Source organism: Tachypleus tridentatus, chromosome 8 (genome assembly GCF_004210375.1).
Source record: "Tachypleus tridentatus isolate NWPU-2018 chromosome 8, ASM421037v1, whole genome shotgun sequence".
Lineage (NCBI taxonomy): Eukaryota > Metazoa > Arthropoda > Merostomata > Xiphosura > Limulidae > Tachypleus > Tachypleus tridentatus.
Window position 1 is genome coordinate 92,085,556 of NC_134832.1, and position 25,465 is coordinate 92,111,020.

At 32.7% G+C, this 25,465-nt stretch overlaps 2 protein-coding genes across 4 annotated transcripts in view; both read right to left on the reverse strand.

The window, feature by feature from the left end:
- Positions 1 to 1,158: 1,158 nt before the first annotated feature.
- LOC143222940 (G-protein coupled receptor moody-like) lies at positions 1,159 to 20,559 on the reverse strand. 2 transcript variants are annotated; one of them, XM_076450166.1, is made up of 3 exons: positions 20,432 to 20,559; positions 13,243 to 14,143; positions 1,159 to 3,651 (listed from the first exon to the last, which is right to left on the reverse strand). In XM_076450166.1, the coding sequence occupies exons 2-3, from the start codon at positions 14,065 to 14,067 to the stop codon at positions 3,376 to 3,378; spliced, it is 1,101 nt and encodes a 366-aa protein (XP_076306281.1). In that variant the 5' UTR covers positions 14,068 to 14,143; positions 20,432 to 20,559; the 3' UTR covers positions 1,159 to 3,375. The 2 variants fall into 2 exon arrangements, with proteins under 2 accessions (XP_076306281.1, XP_076306280.1); XM_076450165.1 differs by lacking the exon at positions 20,432 to 20,559 and adding an exon at positions 16,168 to 20,385.
- Positions 20,560 to 20,994: 435 nt separating this feature from the next.
- LOC143222937 (G patch domain-containing protein 2-like) overlaps positions 20,995 to 25,465 on the reverse strand; it is a 36,132-nt gene continuing 31,661 nt past the window's right edge. For both annotated transcript variants that reach the window (XM_076450159.1, XM_076450160.1), the window contains one exon: positions 20,995 to 25,120. In XM_076450159.1, the coding sequence (XP_076306274.1) occupies positions 24,867 to 25,120 (254 nt within the window). In that variant the 3' untranslated portion in view covers positions 20,995 to 24,866. The remainder of the gene's footprint in view (positions 25,121 to 25,465) is intronic.

Genomic DNA, 25,465 nt, shown 5'->3' on the forward strand with positions numbered 1-25,465 from the left:
CGTCAAAATTATTGTATCCAAAGGTTTCATACGTCAATTTTCAACTTCATTGAAGATTTTACACTGGAAAAACGACAGATGAAAACAACATACACCACGAGGCTTATAGATCATCTGATGTTTATCCAGTCAAAAAACGTAATTATAAAATTCTATAGTTTAGATTATAGTATTACAATTTATAATAACAAAATAAATTGAACATCACTCTGTTTAAAATAATGTGCATTATGACTTTAAACATTCCGATAAGCACATACATTTCACATGTGAAATGAAAATATCTTGAAGATTCAAGATATTGCAAGAACTGCATGTTTTTTTACAAGGGCTAAATGAAAGAGTGTAACTGATTTAAGATAAAGACTTGAGTTCAGTCTCTTGAAGCAGTCTGTGAAACGTATCCAGCAGGTGCACTAAATCTATTAAGACATCTTGGTTGTTTTCTTTGTTGTTACGCACAAAGTAACACAATGAGCTATCTTTGCTGTGCAAAATGTAGATAGTGGTCCAAACATTTAGCGCTATCAGACTTCATGCTTATGTATGAGCCACAGAAAAAGAACCTATCAGATGAATAGCATGTGATCGTTCATTCATTTTATCTTAATTTACTGTAATATTAAATGCATTAAAAACGGGGTGCATATACATTACATAATAATGATTACTTCACTTTAAACTTTTGTTTTGTCTTAAAACATATGAATTGAATGACCAGTCAACTATTCTTACACAATAACTAGTTCAAATTGCTTTATAAAACTTTGTAAGAACTATTAATGTTTATAAGATATGACAATATGTACACACTACACGACAAGAACCTCTTCGTATTGCAAATATGTGAAACATCAGCTGTCGTCAGCAGAATCATCTCTTCCCAGTGATGACGAGAAAACCCACTTGTAGAGAAAATATATATATATATGCGGCTGGTTTCGGTAAAGAAAATTTTTTATATAGAGGAGCTCCTCTACATAAAAATTTTCTTAATCCAAACCAGCCGTGTTCACATATATATTAATCTCTTCGCACTTTAAAACTTACAAAACTTTAAACACATCTTTGATATCACATGTCGTAATACTAGAACGAAGAATAAAAAATACTATGCTATTACACAGTGTTATTGTTTTTTAGTGACATATAAAAGTATTCAACACAATATGAACATTTATTATTTTTTACGTCAGGGCGTGCTACATAAACAGTTCAGAGAAACACTTTTTAAAAATCACTGGAATAATTAATTATGTGTAGAAAGATATGCATTTCTCTTTGAACATGTGTCTAAATTTATTTCACAAACAGGATATTTTAAAGATATTAAGAGAAACTCTTTAAACTTATTCAGTCATGGAATTTCTAAAGAAATCAACATTTTTAAAAATTATCAACCTCAACAATGTTTTCCATTAGAAAATGTTTTTCATAATAGATTATAGGAAACGATAAAAATTAGTTAACGAGAAAAAACGCAATATATAACATTATTAGAATCGTGTTAGTTGTAAACCACCAGTATTTTACAGTATATAACATTATTAGAACCGTGTTAGTTGTAAACCACCAGTATTTTACAATATATAACATTATTAGAACCGTGTTAGTTGTAAACCACTAGTATTTTACGATATAGAACATTATTAGAACCGTGTCAGTTGTAAACCACCAGTATTTTACGATATAGAACATTATTATAACCGTGTTAGTTGTAAACCACCAGTATTTTACGATATAGAACATTATTAGAACCGTGTCAGTTGTAAACCACTAGTATTTTACACGTCTCTAATTAGACTACCGACCTTCATGTTTATTTACTCGCAGTTTTACGAAACTTCCATATAGACGCATTAAAATTTAGTAACAGTAGTTCTTAACAGGATGTAGTGTGCTCTACCTTCCCCTAATCTCTGCCTTGGGCAAGTTACATACTATGTGAATCATTCTACAAACTAAAATTAATTCGCTTAACACACGAGTTACACCAAAAACTAGCCAGTATAAGCATAAAATTATACCTTCAAAATATAAGACGAGTATGACTGGTAATGCGAGTACTAAAGAGTATGTGATATTTTACTGGGTGAAATTTTACATGATTAAAGATGTGACTTAAGACAATCTTGCTATTTTTTTGTCTAGTAAAGATGTCATCCTAACCTGCATCAGCAGTTAGCATTCACTGTTACATGAAGGTGACTCGTTCTGATACTGGAGTAACCTGCATCAGCAGTTAGCATTCACTGTTACATGAAGCTGACTCGTTCTGATAGTGGAGTAACCTGCATCAGCAGTTAGCATTCACTGTTACATGAAGCTTACTAGTTCTGATACTGGAGTAACCTGCATCAGCAGTTAGCATTCACTGTTACATGAAGCTGTTCTGACTGGGTAACCTGTTCTGATACTGTTCTGATACTGTAACCTGCATCAGCAGTTAGCATTCACTGTTACATGAAGCTGACTCGTTCTGATACTGGAGTAACCTGCATCAGCAGTTAGCATTCACTGTTACATGAAGCTTACTAGTTCTGATAGTGGAGTAACCTGCATCAGCAGTTAGCATTCACTGTTACGTGAAGCTTAATAGTTCTGATACTAGGGTAGTGCGTTCATATGTGTTCGTGATTCAAGAAAGAACATATTTGTTTGTTTATATCACTGTGTCCTGTTCCTTTTATTCCACTAACCTGACTTCGATTTATTCTCTGAAAACTTTCCTTTCAGTTACATTCAGAATTACAGCTAACTTATTTCTTACCCGAATGCAACTAAAAAACAAACAAACTTAAAAGGGCCTTGTTTTCAACAAGCTCAAATATCATGCCTTATTTCATTACGAGATATTGGAATAACTACGATTATTTGTAAACTTACTGAAAGATACTGACCCTTACCTTCAAAACCTCAAAACTTACGATTTATATTTCGCTTTTTATAAGAACTAAAAATAATTCAAGTTTTTCTCTAGTAAGACAAATATATCTTAATAGTGTAGAATATGAAGGTTCCTAACTAACATAACCCTTTTATTTTTTCAGAACTAAGGTACACTTCAAGTTTCATTTCTTATTTCACAATTTCATACTTTTAAGAAATGTCTTCTCTAACAATGTTAGAAAGACAAAGATACATCCAGGCTACCTGAAGTACTTAGAGATATTAATACTATTTATAGCAAGTAAAATATGTTTTTCAAAGCAAAGTAACATTTCATACAATCTGCACTGATTCGTCAACAAGCATCTGAACCTGTACGATATTTTAAGAAAGATTAGAAACGATTATACATCTACAATATAAAATATACTTAATTTTTACAACATATATAGACCTTCGAGAAAACTAATGTGCGTTATGGTTATCTCAGACTCGCTCGTCAACAAATACAGAATCATCCTTGCTATTTTGCGCAACATTCGAAACCAAAGTATATGGGTTAATGGACGGATCGTTAGTGTTAGAAACATTTGCACTAACACTGAGACTGCGCGGTCGACGACACATCAGAACTGTTTCGTAAGCCTGTCGATACTGTTTGTTCGTTACACCGTAGATAATGGGGTTGATTGAAGCACTGATATATATCAGGATGTAGCCAACAATATGTAAAGCTGGGTACTTGGCCTGCTTGTCCGCAACCTACAGATGACAAACACAAAACTTTTCTTTATCATATTTTCAGATACACATAATAACTAACAGCCTGTATAATGGTACATCATTTGAACATTTTGTTAGATATTAGTCAACTAACAAAATAAAAAGACAATCACGTTTGAATACCTTATTTCAATTTGTACATAAACATTTACACAATAAAAAAAGGAGCATTGTTAGTTAATGAAATACACATTAAAACAGTCTTAGTTTTTCCTGCGTTGTAATTTGGTCGTATACTCCTGTGCATTATTTAGCTTAAGTGTTCTTTTGTTATCATAGCTGCAGAACAACAGGGGCACAACTCTCAGCTAAACACAGTTCGTAACGCTAACTGCAAGAGATGCCAGTCTCTGTGGCGCCAACTCAACGAAGCTTCGCTCGCTCACCAATTGCAAACAAGGAAACCCCAATTTAGCTTTAAATAACCTATTAAGTCTAATAGAATTGACAGACTAAATCTATTTGATACTTTAAGCAGTCGATGGGGAATGTAACTACATTGCATTAACCTTAACCGATGAGCTTCAAATCAATCGTTTTTGTGAATATTTTGAGGAAAACGTATTTGTTTCTTGTAGCCGTTAGACTACATCAATGTTCATTAAAGTCTTCCGTTTGTTTGGCTATAGAAAACAGAAAATGAAAAATAAAAATATTTATTGTAATGAATAGTATCTGATGTTTCTTACTCCTTTCATAAGAATATCGATGTAGTAACCATGATTCGGTTGTATAAATTTGTGTTACTTATAACAGTCCTGAACATGTCGAATTAGCCATTTTTACATGCCGTAAATGAGTTATAAAAGTAACAGTCAATTTCATTTTCAGGTAATAATGTGGTATATAAGAACATCATGCTTTCTACTTCCTTGTATAAACATACGAACTTTTCAAAATATTCTGTTGATCTAAGTATGCATGCAAATTCCACGTAACACATTGGCCAAAGAGGTAGTTAAGCTATTGTTGATCTAATATCTATTGCTCTATGTCATTCACTTAGAATAAAAAAGATAACCGGACGGTCACCTGTAGTGTGTGTAGTTAGACGGTAACATTTCTACTGGCTGTCGGGCGATCTCCTCAGGTAATGAGCTCCTAGGATTTTTGGAAATGACTAGTCACATGGATAACGGTAGTCCTGTGTAGTCTTACGCTCACGAAGTAAGTAATGTGAAGTTTATTCAGAGTGAAACAGAATCTGAAGAGTTAGTTTTGCATAGAATCTCATTTGATTAAATTAGAACAACTTCAAACTAACTATGGCATGTGCACTTTTGTGAATTAAGATTGTTTATAGTGATTTTATATTTCTGTTCAATATATCTATTTATGCAAACTCAGTTAGCCATAAATTACTGAATTATTTCAAAGTAAATATTCTGATTAATCTGCCACTATTCACGGAGCCTATACTATCACTCTTACGAGAAATCAGTGCTATTTGAAAATACCACAAAGGAGGTCGCTGAGTGATACTGGCTACTTGCTACTCCCTCCTGGTCAACAGTTTACAAAATAAGGTATGGCCAAATCTTAAATTTTTTGAGTTTCTGACTTAGCCATTTGAAACCTAGTCACCGCTCACACTGAAAATACCGAATGTCCCAACTATTTCTCTGTTATTACCGTCACTTGGTAAATGCAACTGAGAATACTTATCAGCATAATTAAACAGTGTATAATGATTTATAATAGATTAATACATGTTGATATAAAACACATCGTTTTTAGCATTAAATTTCGTAATACTAAACAACCACAAAAAAAAGAAATATATATGTAGATATCACTATCTACATCTACTATAATAATGTCCTCTGGTGGTTCAGTAGTAAACTGAAATATGTTTAATGATAAATTTCAGGATACTATACTCTCCATTGACACAGTACAGACATCTAATTATGTAGCTTTGCGTTAAAAAGGATTTGATATTTACATTATAAAATCCACCATAATTACACAAATACCAAATTATTACAGATAGTTTAAGGAACTATATTATATAAACTAAGTTTATATCTAAAACTTATAATTACCGGAACAGAAACAGAATACAAATGACAGCCAACAGAACTATAATACCAAAAGTTTTGAATATTCAAAATATATATATTGCGGAAACATAACCTTTGTATAATTTCAGTCTTTCATTGGAAGCTAACTTATGATCTTGATCTTCATTAAAATACATAGACAACAGAATCAAGAATCTGAAATATATCAGCAAGGGAAACAGATTACAGAAACGACCACGTGTTTTGACTCTCTAACAAAATAGAGTAAGTGTCACCACCACTGTCACACTTATATGGCCTTAATCTTCGTAACTTCCCAGCAATAAGATATTAAAATATAGTTCATATTTAGGCACATCTTGCTACTCTATGTAAATTCGGCTATTAACAATAACATAGTTATTTTCACTGTGCAAAAAATATTCGTTTATTCTACTTCTTTACTTGTTAATATATCTTCAATCAATTGATATTGTCTATTTTTGCTGTAACTTTGATCATTGATTACTGAATAACTAACCTTCAGCTATTTCAACAAAACTAATCCACTTTAGTTCTGACTGCCATCCCTGATAACGCTATAGGATAATTGTAGACATTCTGTCACATACCTAGACAACTAACTCTCACTTGTTAGTACTATATTAGAATGTAGTCGCTTGGCCTATTATATAATTGCTATTATTTTTACAGTAAAAAAAAACAAAACATTGTAACGTTGTCTTTACCAACAACAAACACAGTATAACAACTGGGTTCTTTTTCATTACAAAAGAAAGAAACAGTCAGTGAAATTGAAGGGAGTATTCATGGCATGTAAGGAGATTAGAGCTAAGTCACGTGCTCATAATTCTAAAGCGTGAGTTAATAGAGTTGGATGCTGTACGAGTAGATAAAGAAGCCTACCACAGTTGGGTAATTTGTGTTGCATTCACTTGTTCAGCAAGACAGTGGAGAACAAACCCTTATTATCTAATTATTAGGTTGGAGACAGCGACATTTTAGTTTATGTCACGTGCTGAGAATTTATAAATTATTAAAGAGTTAAGTGTGTATCACTGAAATTTTTATAGCGCTAACTGCTGTTGCCAGAAGGAATTTCACCACGCTAAGGTATACATACATATGGTGTTTTTAAGTTGTCCTTTACACATCACAATCAACCTATGTTTATACAGGATTTGAAGAATGTATAAGAGTATTGAATCGAATGATTGGCTTGGCTTTATATACTAAATATACCAATGGCATAATAAACTGGGTACACTCTAGCATTTATAATTTACTCACGGTTATACGTCACTTTTCAACCAAATAACAATCATAAACAGAACTTCAAAAACAAACAATGATTTTTACCTTATATTTTTTATTGTTCCATCTGTCAGATTATCGACTAAGCCTTTATTGTTGCTTGTTTAACTTCACGTAATGCTACACAAGGATTATTTGCATTGTCCGCCATTAACTGTGAAATGATAGATGGAGGACAAGTAATCAACACCACCCATCGTTAACTCTTAGATTACTCGTACTAGACCAAACAGTGGGATTTGACTGTCATTCTAATAATGCATTCACCACCCTAAAGTGCGAAACGCAATTTTGTATTTGTCAAACCACAAAAACTCAGATATTCACAGTCCGACATGCTAACCGTCGGCTCGCGCTTGGTCCAACCAAACACCTCACTCACATGCACAGATTTGTAGCTTGAGAAACATAATATAGATACCACTTCCAATTTTGTCGTTACTTTGTAAGTGTTCCTAGTGACTCGAAAATATAATCTTCACATTTTGATTAAACTTCGTTCTGCACTTTTTGACGATCATATTTCCCTTTTAAATTAATATTTTTAATTATCTTGTTTCTTATGTTGTTGTTTTTTATGGACGATGAATTTTAAGGTACTCGTGGGCTTGTGAAACAAGAATAATATGAAAAATAATAACAGTTATGTGAAGAACTAATGAATGAAATTTTGTCTAACAATTGGAAAATCAATTTTTTATATTATCAATATTTTAGAACATTTAGCCGTTTAAATAAAAGGTTTTAAGTGGTGTTCCAAGAACAATCTGCTTTAAAACAGTTTTTATCATTTGTTCTCTAAAAAGTTTTGTTAACTTCCTGAACAAACTTTATTATGAACCATTAACGTGTTTTCTAATTACATAGCCACCATTGTAACCTCCTGTACATAAGTGTTTACTTAGTTGCAACTTCAGGGAAAGAATGTCTAAGCTCGCCACCTTTTTTGGTAACGTCTCCGTATATTTATACGCCGATTCATAACTATTCAAATGTTCGCCTATGATAAGACTCGTAAACAAATCACAAAAGTACAAAAGGATGTTCTTTCAGATTCGCTGGTAATTTTTTTCATTTATAAAAATGTTCTAAATTGTGATATTTTCCTATTCTGTAAAAATATTCAACAATTTTGGATATCTCGAAGACTAACTGGTTGAGCTACAATTAAGTTTCTTACTTTCTTAGTCGTATCAGGTTTACAAATAAATATGTATGTTTTCTTATAACAAAGCCACATCGTACTATCTGCTGAGTCTACCGAGGGTAATCGAACCCCTGATTTTAGCGTTGTAAATCCGGAGAAAGTATAGCTGTCCCCCAGGAGAAAACAAATAAATGTATAAACGTTCGTGTCTGCCTCTTTAACAGTATTACTTTAGCTTTACGCTAAAACATTTTGATCATTGTAACTACGTTGTTCAAAGAAAAACACATGGAGCGATTTTTCTAGAACCATAGATATTTTCGTTTTAAAGTAAGCGCATACTGTTTGATGTTGTGTTATCTCGTAAAAGACAAACATAATAGTACTTCTTTGCTAAAAATGACAAAGAGAAGATGTCATTGAATATAATTCAATCTTCTATACTCAAATGGAAATCTGAAAACTTACTTGAAATAATTATGTTTCTTACCTTCTAGCTTTCGTTTTCCAAACTACCCGTGATTATTAAATTAAATATTTATAAAATGCAAGAAAAAACAAAACATAAACGATTTAACCGCCACCAGATGTGGTTTTCTTGTTTTTTAGGCACAAGAATACATGAAAACTTCTCAACCCGTGTATCAAAATCAGATTTTTAGTGTTATGAGCTCTCAGACTTGCCGCTGAGCCACCAAAGGTCACTGGGTTTAGAGTCTTAACTATACTTACATATGTATCATTGTAATGGTACTGTCTGTCTGAATTCTAATCGTGTCAGAAGCATTTATGACAGCTTCCAAATGATGAAATAAAAAATTACCAACACAACCTGATGATTTTAATCATCCTAATAATATTCCTGTGTTATTGTAATATCTTGAAACGTATACATTTACCATCAGCAACAACAATAGTATCAGAAAATACACCCAATCATCTGGACGCTTTAGAAAAGTAGACTATCATCGACCAAAGGTAAACAGATGGTCATAGTAAACATGTTGATCAGTTTTGTGGGAATCGTACCGGAAGTTAGACATAATGCGTTTCACAGAATATAACCTAAATTATGACATTGCACGGTGTGTGTGTGCGCGATGGAAAAAAAAAAAAGAATGTCTTACAATAATTCATGTTTGTACTAGATGTAATATGAAGAACAACTGACATTTATCAACAAGAGTGTTTAGTGATACAGCAAATGGCAGCGTGAAATATTCATAACAAACGTAAGAATTAAAATCCAATAATAATAAACATACAAGTGAAAAAATTATAATAAGGAGAGAGAAAATCATTTTCATTCAGTAATCTAAAGTGAGTCAGTCAATCTGAGGGCATATACTTACTATTTTACATGGAGACCAAGTATTGCTGGTAACTAAGTGTGTAGTGGTACATTTTATACCAGTGCAAAAGTGGACGACGTCTGACAAATCTGTTTTGAATTTCGCGCAAACCTGCACAAGGACTATCTGCGTTAACAGTCCCCAATTTAGCAGTGTAAGGCTAGAGGGAATGCAGCTAGTCATTACCACCTACCGCCAACTCTTGGGTTACTCTTTTATCAACGAACAGTAGAATTCACCGTCAGGTTATAAATCCCCCATGGCGGATAGCCCCCGTGTAGCTTCGCACGAAAATCAAAACCAAACACTACTTTATAATTATATTACGTTTCTAACTGTCCCGGTACAGGTTGCTAAAATTTGAAAATTAGTCCTATATTTGAATACATATCGTATGCAAAAAAACATTTTTGTTATCAATATACGTTATTAATGGCTGTGAACCCGACATTTTATTAATACTTTAGGAAAGGAAAAATAAAGAGAAGTGAAAAACGAAGAAAGTTGATTTTTATACTTCCTGACACCATCATTTGAAAATTTCATTATTTTATAATGTTAATTTATCAAGTATCTTATTAAGAAAAAAATCTCAAAATCCCAGTCAAAGATGGCGATTATCCACATTGACAAAGTATTTCCATAAAAAAAAAAGAGGGGGTCATATATACATTATCATTTCCTGTTTTTACACTTGTTTATTCAAATGTACATACAACTCCTTACTGTGTTTTCTAGGTTTTAATATTATTCAACGACGAAATTCTGCCGGTACTGATTAGCGAAATTTATTTTTCAATGTGGTACTAGTACTAGGACTTATTTGATCTACTTTGTAGATTTTTTATGTTTACATGTATTTTTTTTCCTGTTCAAAAAGAAGTCCATTGCTATTTTTTTTTTAGAGTTTCACCCCGAGCGCTGGTGTTTATTATTTTTTTAAACATATACCCTACTCATATATGCATGCAATAACAATGTAAAAATATATTTGGGCTTTGTGATATATGACAAAGGACACGCTTCAAAGGCAAGAGGCTGAGGATCTAACCCCGTCTATGTATTATTTTTTTATTAGTTACATAATTTTAGTACATGCATCGTATCAGAAATTAAAACATTATTGATTGAATAATATAGAAACGTGTTTTAAAACAGAATATTTTGAGAATTTATGAGATACAGGTCAAAGATTATTAATACCGGGGTTACTGGGATCAAGGTTCATACCATATAGAGTGACAGTGTTGAAATACTTATCCATGAAAATGTAAATTTCTACAGAGAATTTGTGGTTATTTAACCTTTTGACTTACTACATCAGACACTTGTTGTATTACAGCAACTAATAACACTGTACAATTTGAATACATCTCCACTGTTCCTCGACTTTAACTATTATTTTCTTCTATTCTTGGGATATGCCCCAAATTCTTTAATATAACTACTCTCTCGGTATTAGAGAAAGCTAAGTCACCTGTTACCATTGATTTATCTGTTCTTATTTCTTCCCTCACTATAGACTCTCACAGTAGCGTTTCTACCGAAATTAATCTCCTTAGTTTTTGCTTCCTAATGAAACAGTAGTCAAATTTCTATAAATTATCATCCCCAATTCTCTAACACTTCCCTTGACTCTTTACTTCAGTATGTCTGAATTAAATTAATGAAAAAGAAAATACTTTCAAATATTTATAAACCAACTGAGAATAGAATCAGATACCCAACACACGTCGAATGTACACAACAATATGCAGAATAAACATATATTCCTTTATCTCATAGCTCAGTAGATACTCATGAAAAGGGATTTTGTAATATTTGGCACCAATCAACTCGCAACTTCAAAAAGTGACTCTTACCACAATAGTATAATTCAATAAGATCAAGAAATCACCGCTATCACTCAGCTTTATAAAATCTGTCTTAATAAAAGGAAAGCTGTCAATGACTCTTAAAACAAAAACCTTTCACACCAATAAGAAAGACTAACTAATTATAATAAACCTAACCGACAAAACAACAGGTATCTCAGCCCTACTGCGACTAAATACACTGTCTTGGAAAGGCAGCACGCATGGTTTCAAACTATAAAATTACTAATACGAATACTCGTCCTTTTAATAGCGAAACAGATACCTAAAGCATACTTATCCAACTATGACCTTTATACAACATATCACCCAAAACCGTTTCAACACCTTCAATCTCACAAGTACGACTTTTCTGATGCTGAAGTCAGTCTTCTAGGAAAATGGTTTATCTTTTTCCTATCAAGCAAATTTAATTCTGACCAACACGAGTTCTTCGTGAATTATTTCATAACAAAGTGTCCTCTTCTAACCAGAAACAGGTATCCAATTATAAAACAGCCTATGTGAACAACTCCCAACAAAAGAAAATCACACTTTGAAATCTACGTTGAACGTTGGTAAATACATGATAAAATCATATAAATCCTGTAAGCACATTCGTATTAATTTAAATCCTAAAGCAGGATTTGCTCTTAAGTAATAGTTATAAAACCTGCTGAAAGAGGTGGAGCGATTGTTATACTTTGAAAAACAAAAAGTCTACCTCACTGAGGTCTATATATAACGAGTTTACAAAGACCACTAATAACAATTAGTTCCTTCAGACCAATCAAATTGATAAAAAAATATTTTTGAAAACTTACCACCCACACAAGCCTGCTCATGAAGAATTTACTTAATCTCCAGAGCTCATAAGCTCAACTATCCTTGTCGTCCCATCATTTCTTTCACAACACCAATTTGTTTGATTTGAATTTCGAGAAAAGCTACAGGAGGGATATCTGCGTTGGCTGTCCCTAATTTAGCAGTGAAAGACTAGAGGGAAGGCAGCTAGTCACCACAATTCATCGCTAACTCTTGGGTTACTCTTTTACCAACGAATAGTGGGATTGATCGTAACATTATAACGCCTTCACGGCTGATAAAATATCCTTCAGGAATTTCCAGAACAAATCATCCTTCAAATTTGTTATTGTTGTTCCCTTTCGAAAATTAAAATTCTTCAAGAAAAAACCAATTATAGAGCGTCACTTTGCGGCCGGTCCCCTTGCCAAAAGAAAACAAATCAACAACAATTTTACTGACTAGCACTTAAAAACTAAGAACACACAAAACAATATCATATGAAACTCAAAATATATCTTGTAAAATGCTAAAGATTAAATGGTTTAATTAACCACAAACCCTCTGTCAACAGTGAAAAAGAAACTTCATATTGTCTTACACTTGAGCCAGCTTGACCACTCCATCAAAAATATGATTCTCACTGGTACTAGAACCAGTATAAATTTGTGCTCAACGATAAAAGAAACAAACCTCTCTCCAACAACTATGATATTGTCGCGCTATCAAGAATATTGACTCTTCTTACGAACGTAATAACATTCCTAACTCTAATAATAAGTTATATGACACTTACAGATGTGTGTGCAACATACAGAGGAGACACGTGTAAAAAATATGCATACTTGTATGATTCATATGTACATTTTTTGTGTTCCCTTACTTGCTTTAGGAAGTAATTTTTCACCCTTTTATCAATACCGAAGTTACATTTGAATTATAACTTTTGTTCTAAACAGTGTAGAACTGTTTTAATTGTTCAGTATAGACATCTATAATACGTATATATAAATATCGACTAAAGTTACCATAAGTGAAGGCTGTGGATGAGGGTATCATACAGTAATGAAACTTACCTTTACGATTGTGATAGGAAGATAACAAACCAAGAAAGAACAGAAAATGATGAGGACCATCCGCGTCACTCGCCATTCCTCCTTCCGTTTTTTTGCATCTCGGTTCTTTTTCTGTTCCTTAGTTTCCGAGTTGCTATAGGCACGAACCCGACTGGCACTCGTCTTTAATACCCAAAAGATACGGGCATAACAAACTATGATAGTGACACAAGGAATAAGAAATCCAAAGATAAATAAAAACGTCTTTGAAGATTTGCCATTAACTGTCAGGATAGAACAATTTAAAATCTTTTTGTCGTATCCAAAACGTCCCCATACGCCGATTAGTGTAGGTAACAACATAGCAAATGAAAACAACCAGATTGCAGCAATCATTATTGCAATGTAACATTTTCGGTATATCTTCTCATACATTCTTTGGTGGACAATTAGGATATAACGGTTTATTGTAATCGCTGTGATGGACATCAACGATAACCCAACATTGACGTACCGCATGAAGGGGAACATAACACACAAAATGTCACCATGAATCCACTTCTGGTGGATAAATCGAGAAGCACTGAATGGTAGATTCAAAGCACAGAACAGAAAATCAGCAACACAGAGGCTAATAATAAAAGCAGCTGTGGCACTGCGCACTCGTGGACATCTTAATAAAGCAACAATAGTCAGTAAGTTACCGCTTAGGCCAACAATGATCGAAACAATAATACAAAAGGCAGCAAAATACATCAGTTCTTTACGTTCATGCATTAGAGAAGATTTTGCTTCATACACTGTTCCGCTATCGTTTGTGAAGTCGAACGAGTCAGCATTCATCATTGTTATTTTCAATGATTTAACAATTCAAAATATTCACAAAGGAAGACGAGATGTGTAACACAAATAGTTTTCACATCTGAAAAAAAAAAACATAATTGAATTTTTGATACGATATTTTGTAAATAAATGAAGCAAAAACTACATACGAATGGTTTTTAATCAAAAAATAAACTAACTTTATTGCTATTTAACTTGATCTTCGGTCATGCTTGAGCTCAAATTCTCATTTATGTATATACACACACTGCAGAAATTTATTTATATAAAATAAATGCAAAAGACGTTTCATAATAATAATTCCACCAACATTTATTCATATCTTTCTTTTTGTTTTTATCAGTGCAAAATGACAATTAGTATGATGTACCATATGAATCATTTATAGTTAAATAAACCAAAATGCTTAACATAAAGTCTTATTTGAAATATGCAAGAATAAAGTATTATTCCTAAAACTTAATTCAATGTTTAACACATTAAAGGCCAGAAATAAATTGCATACATTTGAATCATACATGGGCGTAATTTAACTGAGATAAATTAGCAAATATATTAACTAATACAATTTCAACGATAAACGAGCACAAGAAACAAAATTACCCAACGAAAAATCCTTTCACCATAAGTTTATACGCTCTTCCCAACTTTATCAATAACTCATAAATTTAAAAGTTCCACTATCTGATGGCCAGGTTGTTAGGGCGCTCGACTACTTATCAAACATGCTCGCTCTTTCATCCATGGAGGCCTTATAATGGTACGGTTAATCTCACTATTCGTATGTAAAAGAGTAATCCAAGAATTGGCGGTGGGTGGTGATGACTAGCTGTCTTCCCTCTAGTCTCTCACTGCTAAAAATGGCTAGCGCAGACAGCCCTCATGTAGCTTTGCGCAAAATTCAAAATAAACAAACACGCCTCCATTTGAAGAGGCACTTCAAAATGAAATTTGCTCACTCTGAAGATCGAAGAATAATCAAGAGGATCTTCAACAGCTGCAGCACTTGAATTTTGTTTAGGCAGGATAAGTGAAATAATTTATGAAACAAGTTTTTCCTCTTTATTAGCTATATTTTGTGTGCCGACAGTACCAAGCGTGGGGTGTGTGTATACCCCATTCTATTTGATCACTCATCAGGATCTCTATCAGCTTACCCTCAAATTGAAAATGTTTTAGGAAGAATTAAATTGTAAACTTATCTAAAAAACCTTGGGCGTTGACAATACATAAATCGAAAAGATTTGACCTCCTAAGTCCAAAACCGTAATCAGGTTTTAAATAGGTGACAAAATGACGGAGCTTTGTGATAACAATTTGTACTGAAAAACAAGAAAAAAACAATAACAATTGAACCATTATACGCGCCACTATGTCATACTTTAAAAGGAAAACCATATGATGGATATAAAGCTATGTATTCTTCTCACCCAGGTTCCCTCACAGTGCCTTTTTGATATTTTCATGTTATAAACAGCAGAGAATAACGGTGATATACAACTATTCTTTCTTTCGTAAAAGCAATATAATCAAAATATAACTAACAAGCAAATTATAAAAAAATATTTCCAGTACAAGTATCAGTATATAAAACTAACAAATTGGTCTCGCATTTCAGTATTAGGGGAATACAAACACACAGCCATCATCACTCTCATAAAAATAATTTTCCTTTTTCTTTCGATAAAAAGTTGTGATCAAACTCGTATTAATTGATAGCAGATATTTCAGAACGAGTGTGATGTCCTTATATTAATCTCTAATTTTAAGATACCAGAAAACCTGTCAATCATACTATTACCTAATGAGTCTGTTATTGTTTTGTAAAACATTTATCACAATATAAATAAAATGTTTAACAAAAATGTTTTACTTCAGGTTGTTACATGTGCTTCATTATACGGGATTATCTAATGATTACCAAAAGCTTATTGCCTATTGAAAATACCTTCTAAAGTAATCGTGATTGATTAAAATGCAAGAACAATTATTTAAATTCATATAATTTGTGTTGATAATTACCTACATGTACATGCTAGATTTGTAATCACGTATAAAGGAAAATGTAAGTCTTTCGTTCATTAATTTCTACTACACACGTACCTGCTAAGTAAAATGATGAACTTTATGGAATATGAAACTCACGAGCCCAAATTATCAGGTTAAAGGTCAAAACTTGATCAACACGATCGACCGTTATGTTAGTTCGACTGACTGACTTAACTATTTCGTACATTGGAATAGCTAAGGTTAGCAACGATAACATCATAAATCTAAATGTAAAATTGGCATATATACTAATACGGCGATGTTATGACAACCAATGGGACACTGGACATAAATTCTGGACATGACGAAAAATGAGGAAGTACGACGTCACAGACCGGAAGAACGCAATGATCTTGGACTAACTCTACCCAGCAGTTACTTATTTCATAACCACGTTATACATAGTACGATGGTTAGATCTGCACAACAGATTACCACAGTAACAAGCGAGTTTATAACAACACAAGACTGTCGGATACCTTTTTTTGTTAATACCCAATACATACCAGAAGACAAATATAAAGAACATTAACTATATTATGTACATGGGTAACTTCGAAACCCCTTACAATCATCACTGTCGCTTACTTATTGAATCATATACACTACTACTATTATAAATTTATGTAGAATAAAATTCCTTATTTAATTGATGTAAATATTCCTTTCCGTCTCCTCTCCTGTTAGTTTTCCTCCTATAAAACCATGCAGCCCAAACTTCGAACGGTATATGGCCTTGAACAGGTTTATAAAATGTTTAAGAAACGAAATTAGTTTAATGTGTTGTTGTTGGCATGTTTTAATATACATATTTCATTTGGAAGGGGTTACATAACTTGTGTTTCATAGAACTATTTACTTGTAACAACAACATTCATTCTACTCTAGATTATGTGTTGTTTTTCATTAATTTTCCAACTACTATTACAGGCTACGAAAGTATTTTAGAAAAATACATCTTAATTAAGAGATTGGAGAAGGATGAAGACTCAGATCTCAGAAGTACCATAGTTATTATCCACGGTAATTAAATTTTACAATTTAATCAAAGGGGCAGGTGGTTAGAGTGCTTCACTCGCAATCTGGGAGTCACAAGTTCGAATACCTATCCCACCAATTGTGAAGGCGTTACAATATTCAGTTAATCCTACTATTTATTGGTAAAATAATAGGTTACGAGTTGGTTGTGGATGTTGATGACTAGCTAACTACCTTCCCTCGTGTTTTATACTGTTCAATTAGGGACGGTTAGCGAAGATGACCCTCGTGTAGCTTTGCGCGAAACTGAAAACCAATCAAATTTATTTTATTACTGAGTATACTTCACATTTTGTCAGTGTTGTTTGACTTATTAAGTGTAACCATACCTATACCTTTATTTTGGTAGGAAATAACGATATTTTTCTTATTAGTTAATTCCTTTATTGCAGTATAATCTTCGTGAGTAATGGTGAAAGCAGGTTTATGGGAGTTATAAAACGAAGATAAAGCAGCGTGTTCGAATCTTTTTATAAATTTATCTAGATTCTGCGCTTTCAAACTGTGGGATACTTTACAAAATATATCCCAGGCCCGTTTTTAAGCCTTCGATGCCATTTGGCAAGCAGGATTCCATCACAGACAAGGATACCATGGAAAACGTATCGATATTTTTGGAACACGTTGAGCAGCTGCCTGGACAATACAGTAAGTCATTGCTGCCACGCAGTCGTCTATCGATGGCAGGATCAACTTCCGAGAGAGCAGTAAAAGAGGGCCAAATGGTCCGGTCCAGCTTCCACCGAGGCAGGTGGGTCGGGTGGCATTGACGACGACCAGTCTTCCTCAAAATGCTCACAGACTCATAGGTCACTGTCGACCTTCCAAGAATGAAAGGGATAAGACAGAGAGATCATCAGCAGTAAGATACTAACTAGGTGCATGGAAATAAGCATAAGAACAATTATTGAAAAGAGAGAGGTTATGATCCGAAAGCATACACTGTATAGAACCTCTCCCATCAATATCAGCACCACTCCAGAGGGGATTATGTACATAAAAGTCCCCAGGATTAAAAATGGAAATAGCAACTGTTGAATGAGAGAATGAAAACCTAATTTATCATAAGTCTCCCCAGGAAACAGGTAAAAAGAAACAGTAATTATACGACCCAAGGAAACACGAATAACGACTGCCTCCAAGGGTGTGTCGAGTGACAAAAACAGGGTAGACACGTGCTGGTCGACCAGCAATGCCACACCTCCAAGAAAAGTTACTATAGCGAAAGATTTCAAAAACATTTCCTGTAAGGAAAAACATGGCATGATAGGAATCAGTCAAGGCCTTAATGTCATCTAGATTAAAATGGAAACCTTAACAGTTCCACTGTATCAATATGAACACTTTTATCTAGGTGGAGGAGAATTGAGTGATTTACGACTAAGTCGTTTTTCTTTATTAGAAGTAGGTCTTTCGATCCCCATGGATTCTTCCCTGGATCGAGTGGGTAAGGTCTCTATCAGTATACGTAGATTCTAGCGACTGAAGGCGAAAACGAATAATCGTTATACATCTCCGAACCGAAGGAAGTGGACCCGAACAGTCCACGTTTATCCAAAGAGGGCAAAAGACTCTGGCTCATGGTTTAAGGACTAATCTATTGGTGGCACTGAAAGATCTGTCTGCACTCCAACTGAAACAATGGAATGTAACGCAGCAGCATGTATCAGAGACGGAGTAGCGGACAACTACTTTCGAGTCTTGAGGTAAGGAAAGTTGTGAACTGTTTTCAAACGCTGTACCTCTTTCTCCTCCACCCACCTAAGGTAAGAACGAAAATAATAGGGGTGAGAGCCACTATAATGAACACAGTGAGGGTCCAGTTCGCACTCGTCGACATCATGGTCTTTGCCACTGCAACGAACACACGTCAAAAACCACAACATTATGTCTTCAAGTAAGCGAACCGCTGGACATATGAGAGGATTGGGTATGTATGGCCGTACCTTACAGTTCGAATAGCTTGCCTTGAAAGCAGTAGGTGGATGTGGTAACGTAAACGTTAAAATTAGAACTCTGATAGGCAGCATAATTCCGTCCCTGCAAACAAAGATACATATCACTGCAGAAACTCCTTTGGTGTAGAAACCAACAAGGATCTCTGACTCCGAAGGTTCTTCAAATCCCTCTCAATAACGAATCCTCGTGAAGTATTAAAAGTAGATAACTAGTAATTTCAATGGCCTTCAAATGCAAGATGAGTTTACTGTTTACATTGTTTACCGTGTTTTTGGCTGAATGTTTCCATCAAGATTTCCTCAAAACGTAGCTTCCTGGCAGACTCTGGAAAGCCAGCAAACCCCTCTAATCCCTTCTGAATAAAAAAAGAGAAACATTTCCCTTAAAGATTTCTCTAACAAAGAATGTAGTATGAGGAAATGAGATATATATGCAGACTAAAGTGAAGAATGCTGTTCAGAGTCTTCATGACATTGTCGTTTACCAATGAATATTTTTATTTAGTTTTATTTGGACTTGGGTTATCCATAATAAAAGAAGAAAGATTCAATACCCACTGACCCCACTCACCATGGAGACGTATGAGTAGACATACTACAATGCCAAACAAGAACACTGCAGCAACACTAGAGTTTTGTGAGAACTGTACCCGAACTATACACCAGAATCAGACACATCCAGCACTGGTACTTAGTTGACCCCAGCCCAACAAGACCAGTTGACTGACTCAAAAGGGGGAGGGCACCATAAGGCTGCCTGTCTACAAAAATTCAAGGCAAAAGTGGTGTGTTGAGGTTGGACCCCTCAACCACCAGGATCCTCTCTTCCCCTTCATGGGTCAGGACGCATGACAAACACATGGGCAGATGTTTAGATCAAAGAGGAGGTAAACTGAAAGTACAGGACTTTCTCTGAGAGATCCCCTCACCACTTAAGTGAATCCACCTCAAGGGGCTTAATGATGGGAGGAAATGTTTTAAATAGAAGAAATACAATGTTAATACAAGTTATAATAATACTTATTATACTAGTAATATTTACATTTTTGTAAACATAAAATCAACACTTCACTAACAGAATATTTCTGTGAAAGTATTTGACTTTACTTAAGAATGACCCTTGAGTGTTAAACTAAGGTTCAACTTTTTCAGAAATAAAATGGTTGTGTAAAACCTGAGTCCAAACCTCAAAATTCAATTTTTAATGTTAAAAATATCACAGCTGGAGTTGATCTTTAAATCTACAATTACAGATTAGTTAATTATGAAAAGTTAATATCATCACAAAATTAGCTGGATTTTTATATTTACTTAAAACATACCTTTTTTGAGCAATTTTCAAAGTCTTTTTTTTTTTTTATCTGTGGCCTCCAACAAAGAGAATAGCTACTTCATAAAGACAAATACAAAGTTTAAATTCCAACTAAAACAACTATTCTTCTATGAATTCTTAAGAACCTGTACCTTCCTCCATTGTTTAAGAATCACACAGTGTTGCAAAACATCAAACTCTTAAGCCAATTAAAATATTCATTAAGAATAAACAAGAAATAATTACAACAGGTTCAAAGTTACTCTGAAGGTAGAATTTTATAAAACACAATACGCAAACTGTTATATTATATGCATGGTATCGATTAATTGTTCAGTACTTTTGTTTAACTATGTTATATTCAAAAATCCATTCTTGATATTGGTAGTCATTTTACTGTTAAGAATGTCACCTGAAAAAAGCAATTTATTCTTTCATACAGGTCAATGCACTGTGTAACGCTAATTCACTAAAAAAACAATTACGCTATAATGATTAGATATCTATTTTCAGTATTGAAGTTGTGATTCAATATACTTATCACATGTTTTTCTGGATAATAATACTTTCAAATAATTGTTTACATAATTTTATTGTTGGCAAACAAGTATCCAAGTTTTAAAGCACTACCTAAACACTAATAAAGTGAATTGTAGTAACAAGCTAAACAAATTTTATAATACAAAACAAGGAACTCGTGTTTTTCATTTAAACTTCCTCACATCTTTGAATTCCTATTTCTGTATATTTTGAAACTTCACTGATAATTAGTTGAAAATACAATATATGAAATGTTTTTTTATATGTGCACATTTATACAGAGAAAATTTATCCTCATAAGAAAAATAAACCTTTACCAAAAAATGAAAATTTTAGTTCACAGGTTAATAAAGAAAACAAAAACCACACACCTAGACTGATAAAACAAAAGTACTATCATGAATGAAAATACTTTAACCATGAATTCCAGAACAATTGTATACACAAGACTGAAAACACTCTCCAGAATAGAATGTTTTCACACTTTAAACCACTTAAAACTTACAAAAACAACAAATATTATTAATGTGGCTTTTAATAGCAAATTAAAGTGGAGTTTCATTAATGGTTGTTATCATTTTTTCTTTGGGACCAAAAGACAAGTGAGTGGGACTTCATGTGTAAATTGTTTTTAAAAAAAAGTTTGCATTTTATTTCCAAAGAACAAAAGTTATGTTAAATCTTCCTTTTTCAAATATTTTAATACTCATTTCAACAAAGACTTGCACTGCCTTTTCTTGTGTTCTTAAACTTACATTAAGTCACGACTTTCAACTTTTTATAAATTTAAACCATTACTTGTGGAATAAAAAAATCACAGTATAACTCAAGATGGAAACAAAACATACATTTTCACAAAAACATTTACAGTATACAATTACCTAATTATTGAAAAGACAAACTAACACAGCATCAGTAAGGTAAAAAAATTAATTTATAATAATTTTATCCATATCCTAGAAGCACCTATGGGATTCTTAAGTTTTAGTCCTCACTCTTCAAGCATGTTAAATATGTACTTGCTTTGCCTACACATGAAACTTAGTGCAATTACTTTCATTTGAAGTAAGCCAAATTTTCAAAAGATATACTAAAATACAGTAAACAATACAATTTCTCATTTTAGATTTTACCTAAATAAATGTTTTATATTTTTTCTTTTCTTTCCTTAAAAGTTATCTAGCATGATGAACATACTTTTTATTATATAAACATTAACTCTGTACATGTGTCACCTTAACACTGTTCTGATCAACTAGGTCCATATATCAATCATTCACCAATATTAAAAAACTGTTAACAGAAACATTATATACAACTTTGAATTTTGACATTCAAAAACCAACGATCCAAATGAATTGAAGAACTTAATTTTGAAGTTACCTTACCTATGTTTTATCTTAGTTAAGTGTACTTTTTACAGTTTTTTTTAAATCTTCACAGAGAAATAATAATGGTTTTGTTTCAAGAATAACTGACATATTAACTACAACTTACACAAACGAAAATTCTGTTGGTTATGAAAGACAGGAAACATCAGCTACTAAGAAATCCTTTTTTATTGGGATTTCATAAAAAAAAAAGACAAACCAAAAAAAAAAAATCTTCAAGCACATTTCCTTTGCCTTTTCTGTCCCTAAACTAGTACACATTGTTAAATATACCATAACATAAACCCTATATCCTTAATATACAACACTTCGAGATTCTGATATTTTAGATTTCAAGCATGTATATTGTATATTCGAAAATATTAATTAGTCAAGTACATTTTAAACTAAAATGAAGGCTCTTGTATTTTCTACATAATTACAGTCCATAATTAACTTATATTCCATTCCAATATTCAAATTTAAATTTACATACAACAATTTTTTGTAGTAATTAAAAACAATAACAAAAGCACTGGATTTTTTTTCACAAAAGGGAAAAACTGCATCATAAATAATTTCTCCTGCATTCTTTTAAATTCTAAGGCCTAACTGCATTCAAATTAAATTTGGTAGTTAAGATAATGATTGGTTATGTTACTGATACATCATACACCATAAAAAGCATGGATGTGCAATACTTTAGTACAGTATTGAAATAATTACTTTTTCCAATATGAGGATAAAGTATGATGGTTGCATACATACATTCAACAGTGACTACTGTAATATATCAACATGAGTTTGAGTTGCAGCTTATCCCCATAGTGACTCACAAAGCACTTTACAACACATCTAAAACACTCGTTTGTAAATTTTTTTATGACTATATATAATTTTGCCATGCAATAATCCATCCAATTCTTAACAGTAGCAAATTATAAAAACAGACAGTTTATTCATTTACTAGGAAAACTGTTTCTCTAGATGTGTTTAGTTGTTCATCAGAGAAACAGTCACTAAATTTGTAACACTTCTATTTTTTCATTATTCTCTTAAACATAAAAACAATAAAAATAAGTTCAAAGAATTATTATTGTTTGATAGTATCTTTAACAAAAATAAATTTCATATTACTCCAAGGTTCTTTCCATACAACTTTAATTATTAAGAGAATATTCTTAATTCATGTCTCCAGTGAGTAATAACTTTTATGGATAGAAGGAAGTATTTGTTCTTAAGTAAAATTTAGAAATATCTGTTTATCAAGCAAGCCCACTAATTTCTGTGTTACATTTATAAAACTTGCCTAGTTATTTAGCTTTAGATAAAATCATACAGCACCCATTTTAAAGTTTTTTTTCACTCCAACAACCTAATCTACAATCAAAATAAATGTACTAAGTAATTCAAGTCAAAAGTATGCTTTTATTACTTCCCTTTGTTCTTAACAGGTGCTGAACAAAATAAAACATTACAGGGAAATATGCTGTAATCAACATGGTTTAACGTGTACACTATATATCTAATAAGTATAATTTGTAAGTTTAATCTGAAAACAGATGATAAAGTGTAAATGATGCAGTAGGTATTTGAAAAAAGTATTTTAAACTATTCACAAAAATAATGCTAAACAATGATTCTACCTTATATAACCCTGAACAATTTTAATAGAATACACTCAACAGGTTTAAGCCTATCAGATAATTTTAAACATTACTCCACATGTACTTTAGCGGAGAAAATTTATAACATCTATCGAGATCAACCATATCGTGTCATACAAGCTCTCATAAATAAAATCAGCAGTAACTCAGTGGCATAACAAGCATAAATCATGTGTGACTTGTAGAATCATATTGAAGAAGCAAATTTAACATTTTTGTACAATTAAGTGGTTAGTTCAACTAAATCTTGAAATGTTTTCCTTGAGCTACATACATATTTTTTTAATCTTCCTGATAAACAATGAAATATTTCTGCTCATTGTGACTTGTGTCTTTCATTCCTATACTATTTAACCACCAGAAATGGAAACACAATGAATAGCAGTAGTGAAACCATCAAGATATTTTTTTTCCAAATATCTAACAATATGGACAGTCTCCCAACTCAAATTCCAAATGTCAATATTTTAAATTATAAAAGTTTTCATAAATTCACATAATTCACCATGGTTATTTCTTCATGGTTCCAAATTTGATTGGTAAAATTTGAGTAAAAATAAAGTATAGGTATTATAAAAAACTTTTCTAATTGTACTGTCAAAATTGAGTGTACATATTTGTATATTTCTCTATATAAATTTCAGCTCTCAAGTCGTAAAACATTAACTTTTCATATGGAATATCTATTCATAAAAATGTCCAGAAATGTGGACAAAGAATATATTAAGATTTTTGTTATTTGATGATAAATTCTTTACTTAGAAATGGCTCATTTTACACAATATCTTAAGTGAAATAGCCATATTATCAGCTGAAGCACTCCCTGTGCTTCTTCTTTAATTGTGTGTATGATACTGTGCTTACTGGATCAGTAAAAAACTGTTGAACCAGCTTGTGATACCTGTCCTGGTTGAGGAGATGGAGGTGGGGGTGGGGGAGGTGTTTGGGAGGTAGGCAACATCTGTACAAAACAGGGCTGAAAACCTTGGTTCTGGCTGTCTGAGCTTGTGCATGGTGCCTCTGAAACTTGAGTAATCCTTAGATTCTGCCAGTTGTCATGCAACAAAACACTGTCTTCTATGTATGTCCCTGTAACATAGTCACAGCTCACTGGAATTGAATCTAGATAAGTGAGACAGACACACACATACTAATAAGTGTTGTAATTATGCCATACCATATTAATTAATGTAATGCTTCTTACACAGGGTACGCTAATAGGATTAACTACAATATAACTTCAAAAATGTTCCACCCCCCAAAATAAGTATGTTATATATAATATAAGAGAAATCATCAACTAAATAACAAACGATTTAAAAATATATGTAATTCTAATTCAACAGATTTGTAATATCAAAATTAACTAGGAATTTCAATAATCACAACAGTTTACTTAAACATCAGTGACCACAACTTTAAGCATTTCTAAATCAATTAGCTTCAATTTGATACTGAATTCTTTCA

Bases quoted from the DNA above. Each gene is read 5' to 3' on its own strand.
- LOC143222940 (XM_076450166.1), bottom strand. From the start codon at position 14,067: ATGATGAATGCTGACTCGTTCGACTTCACAAACGATAGCGGAACAGTG. The intron at 3,652-13,242 runs GTAAGTTTCATT...TGTCATCTGTAG, and splicing joins TTCCTATCACAATCGTAAAG to GTTGCGGACAAGCAGGCCAA.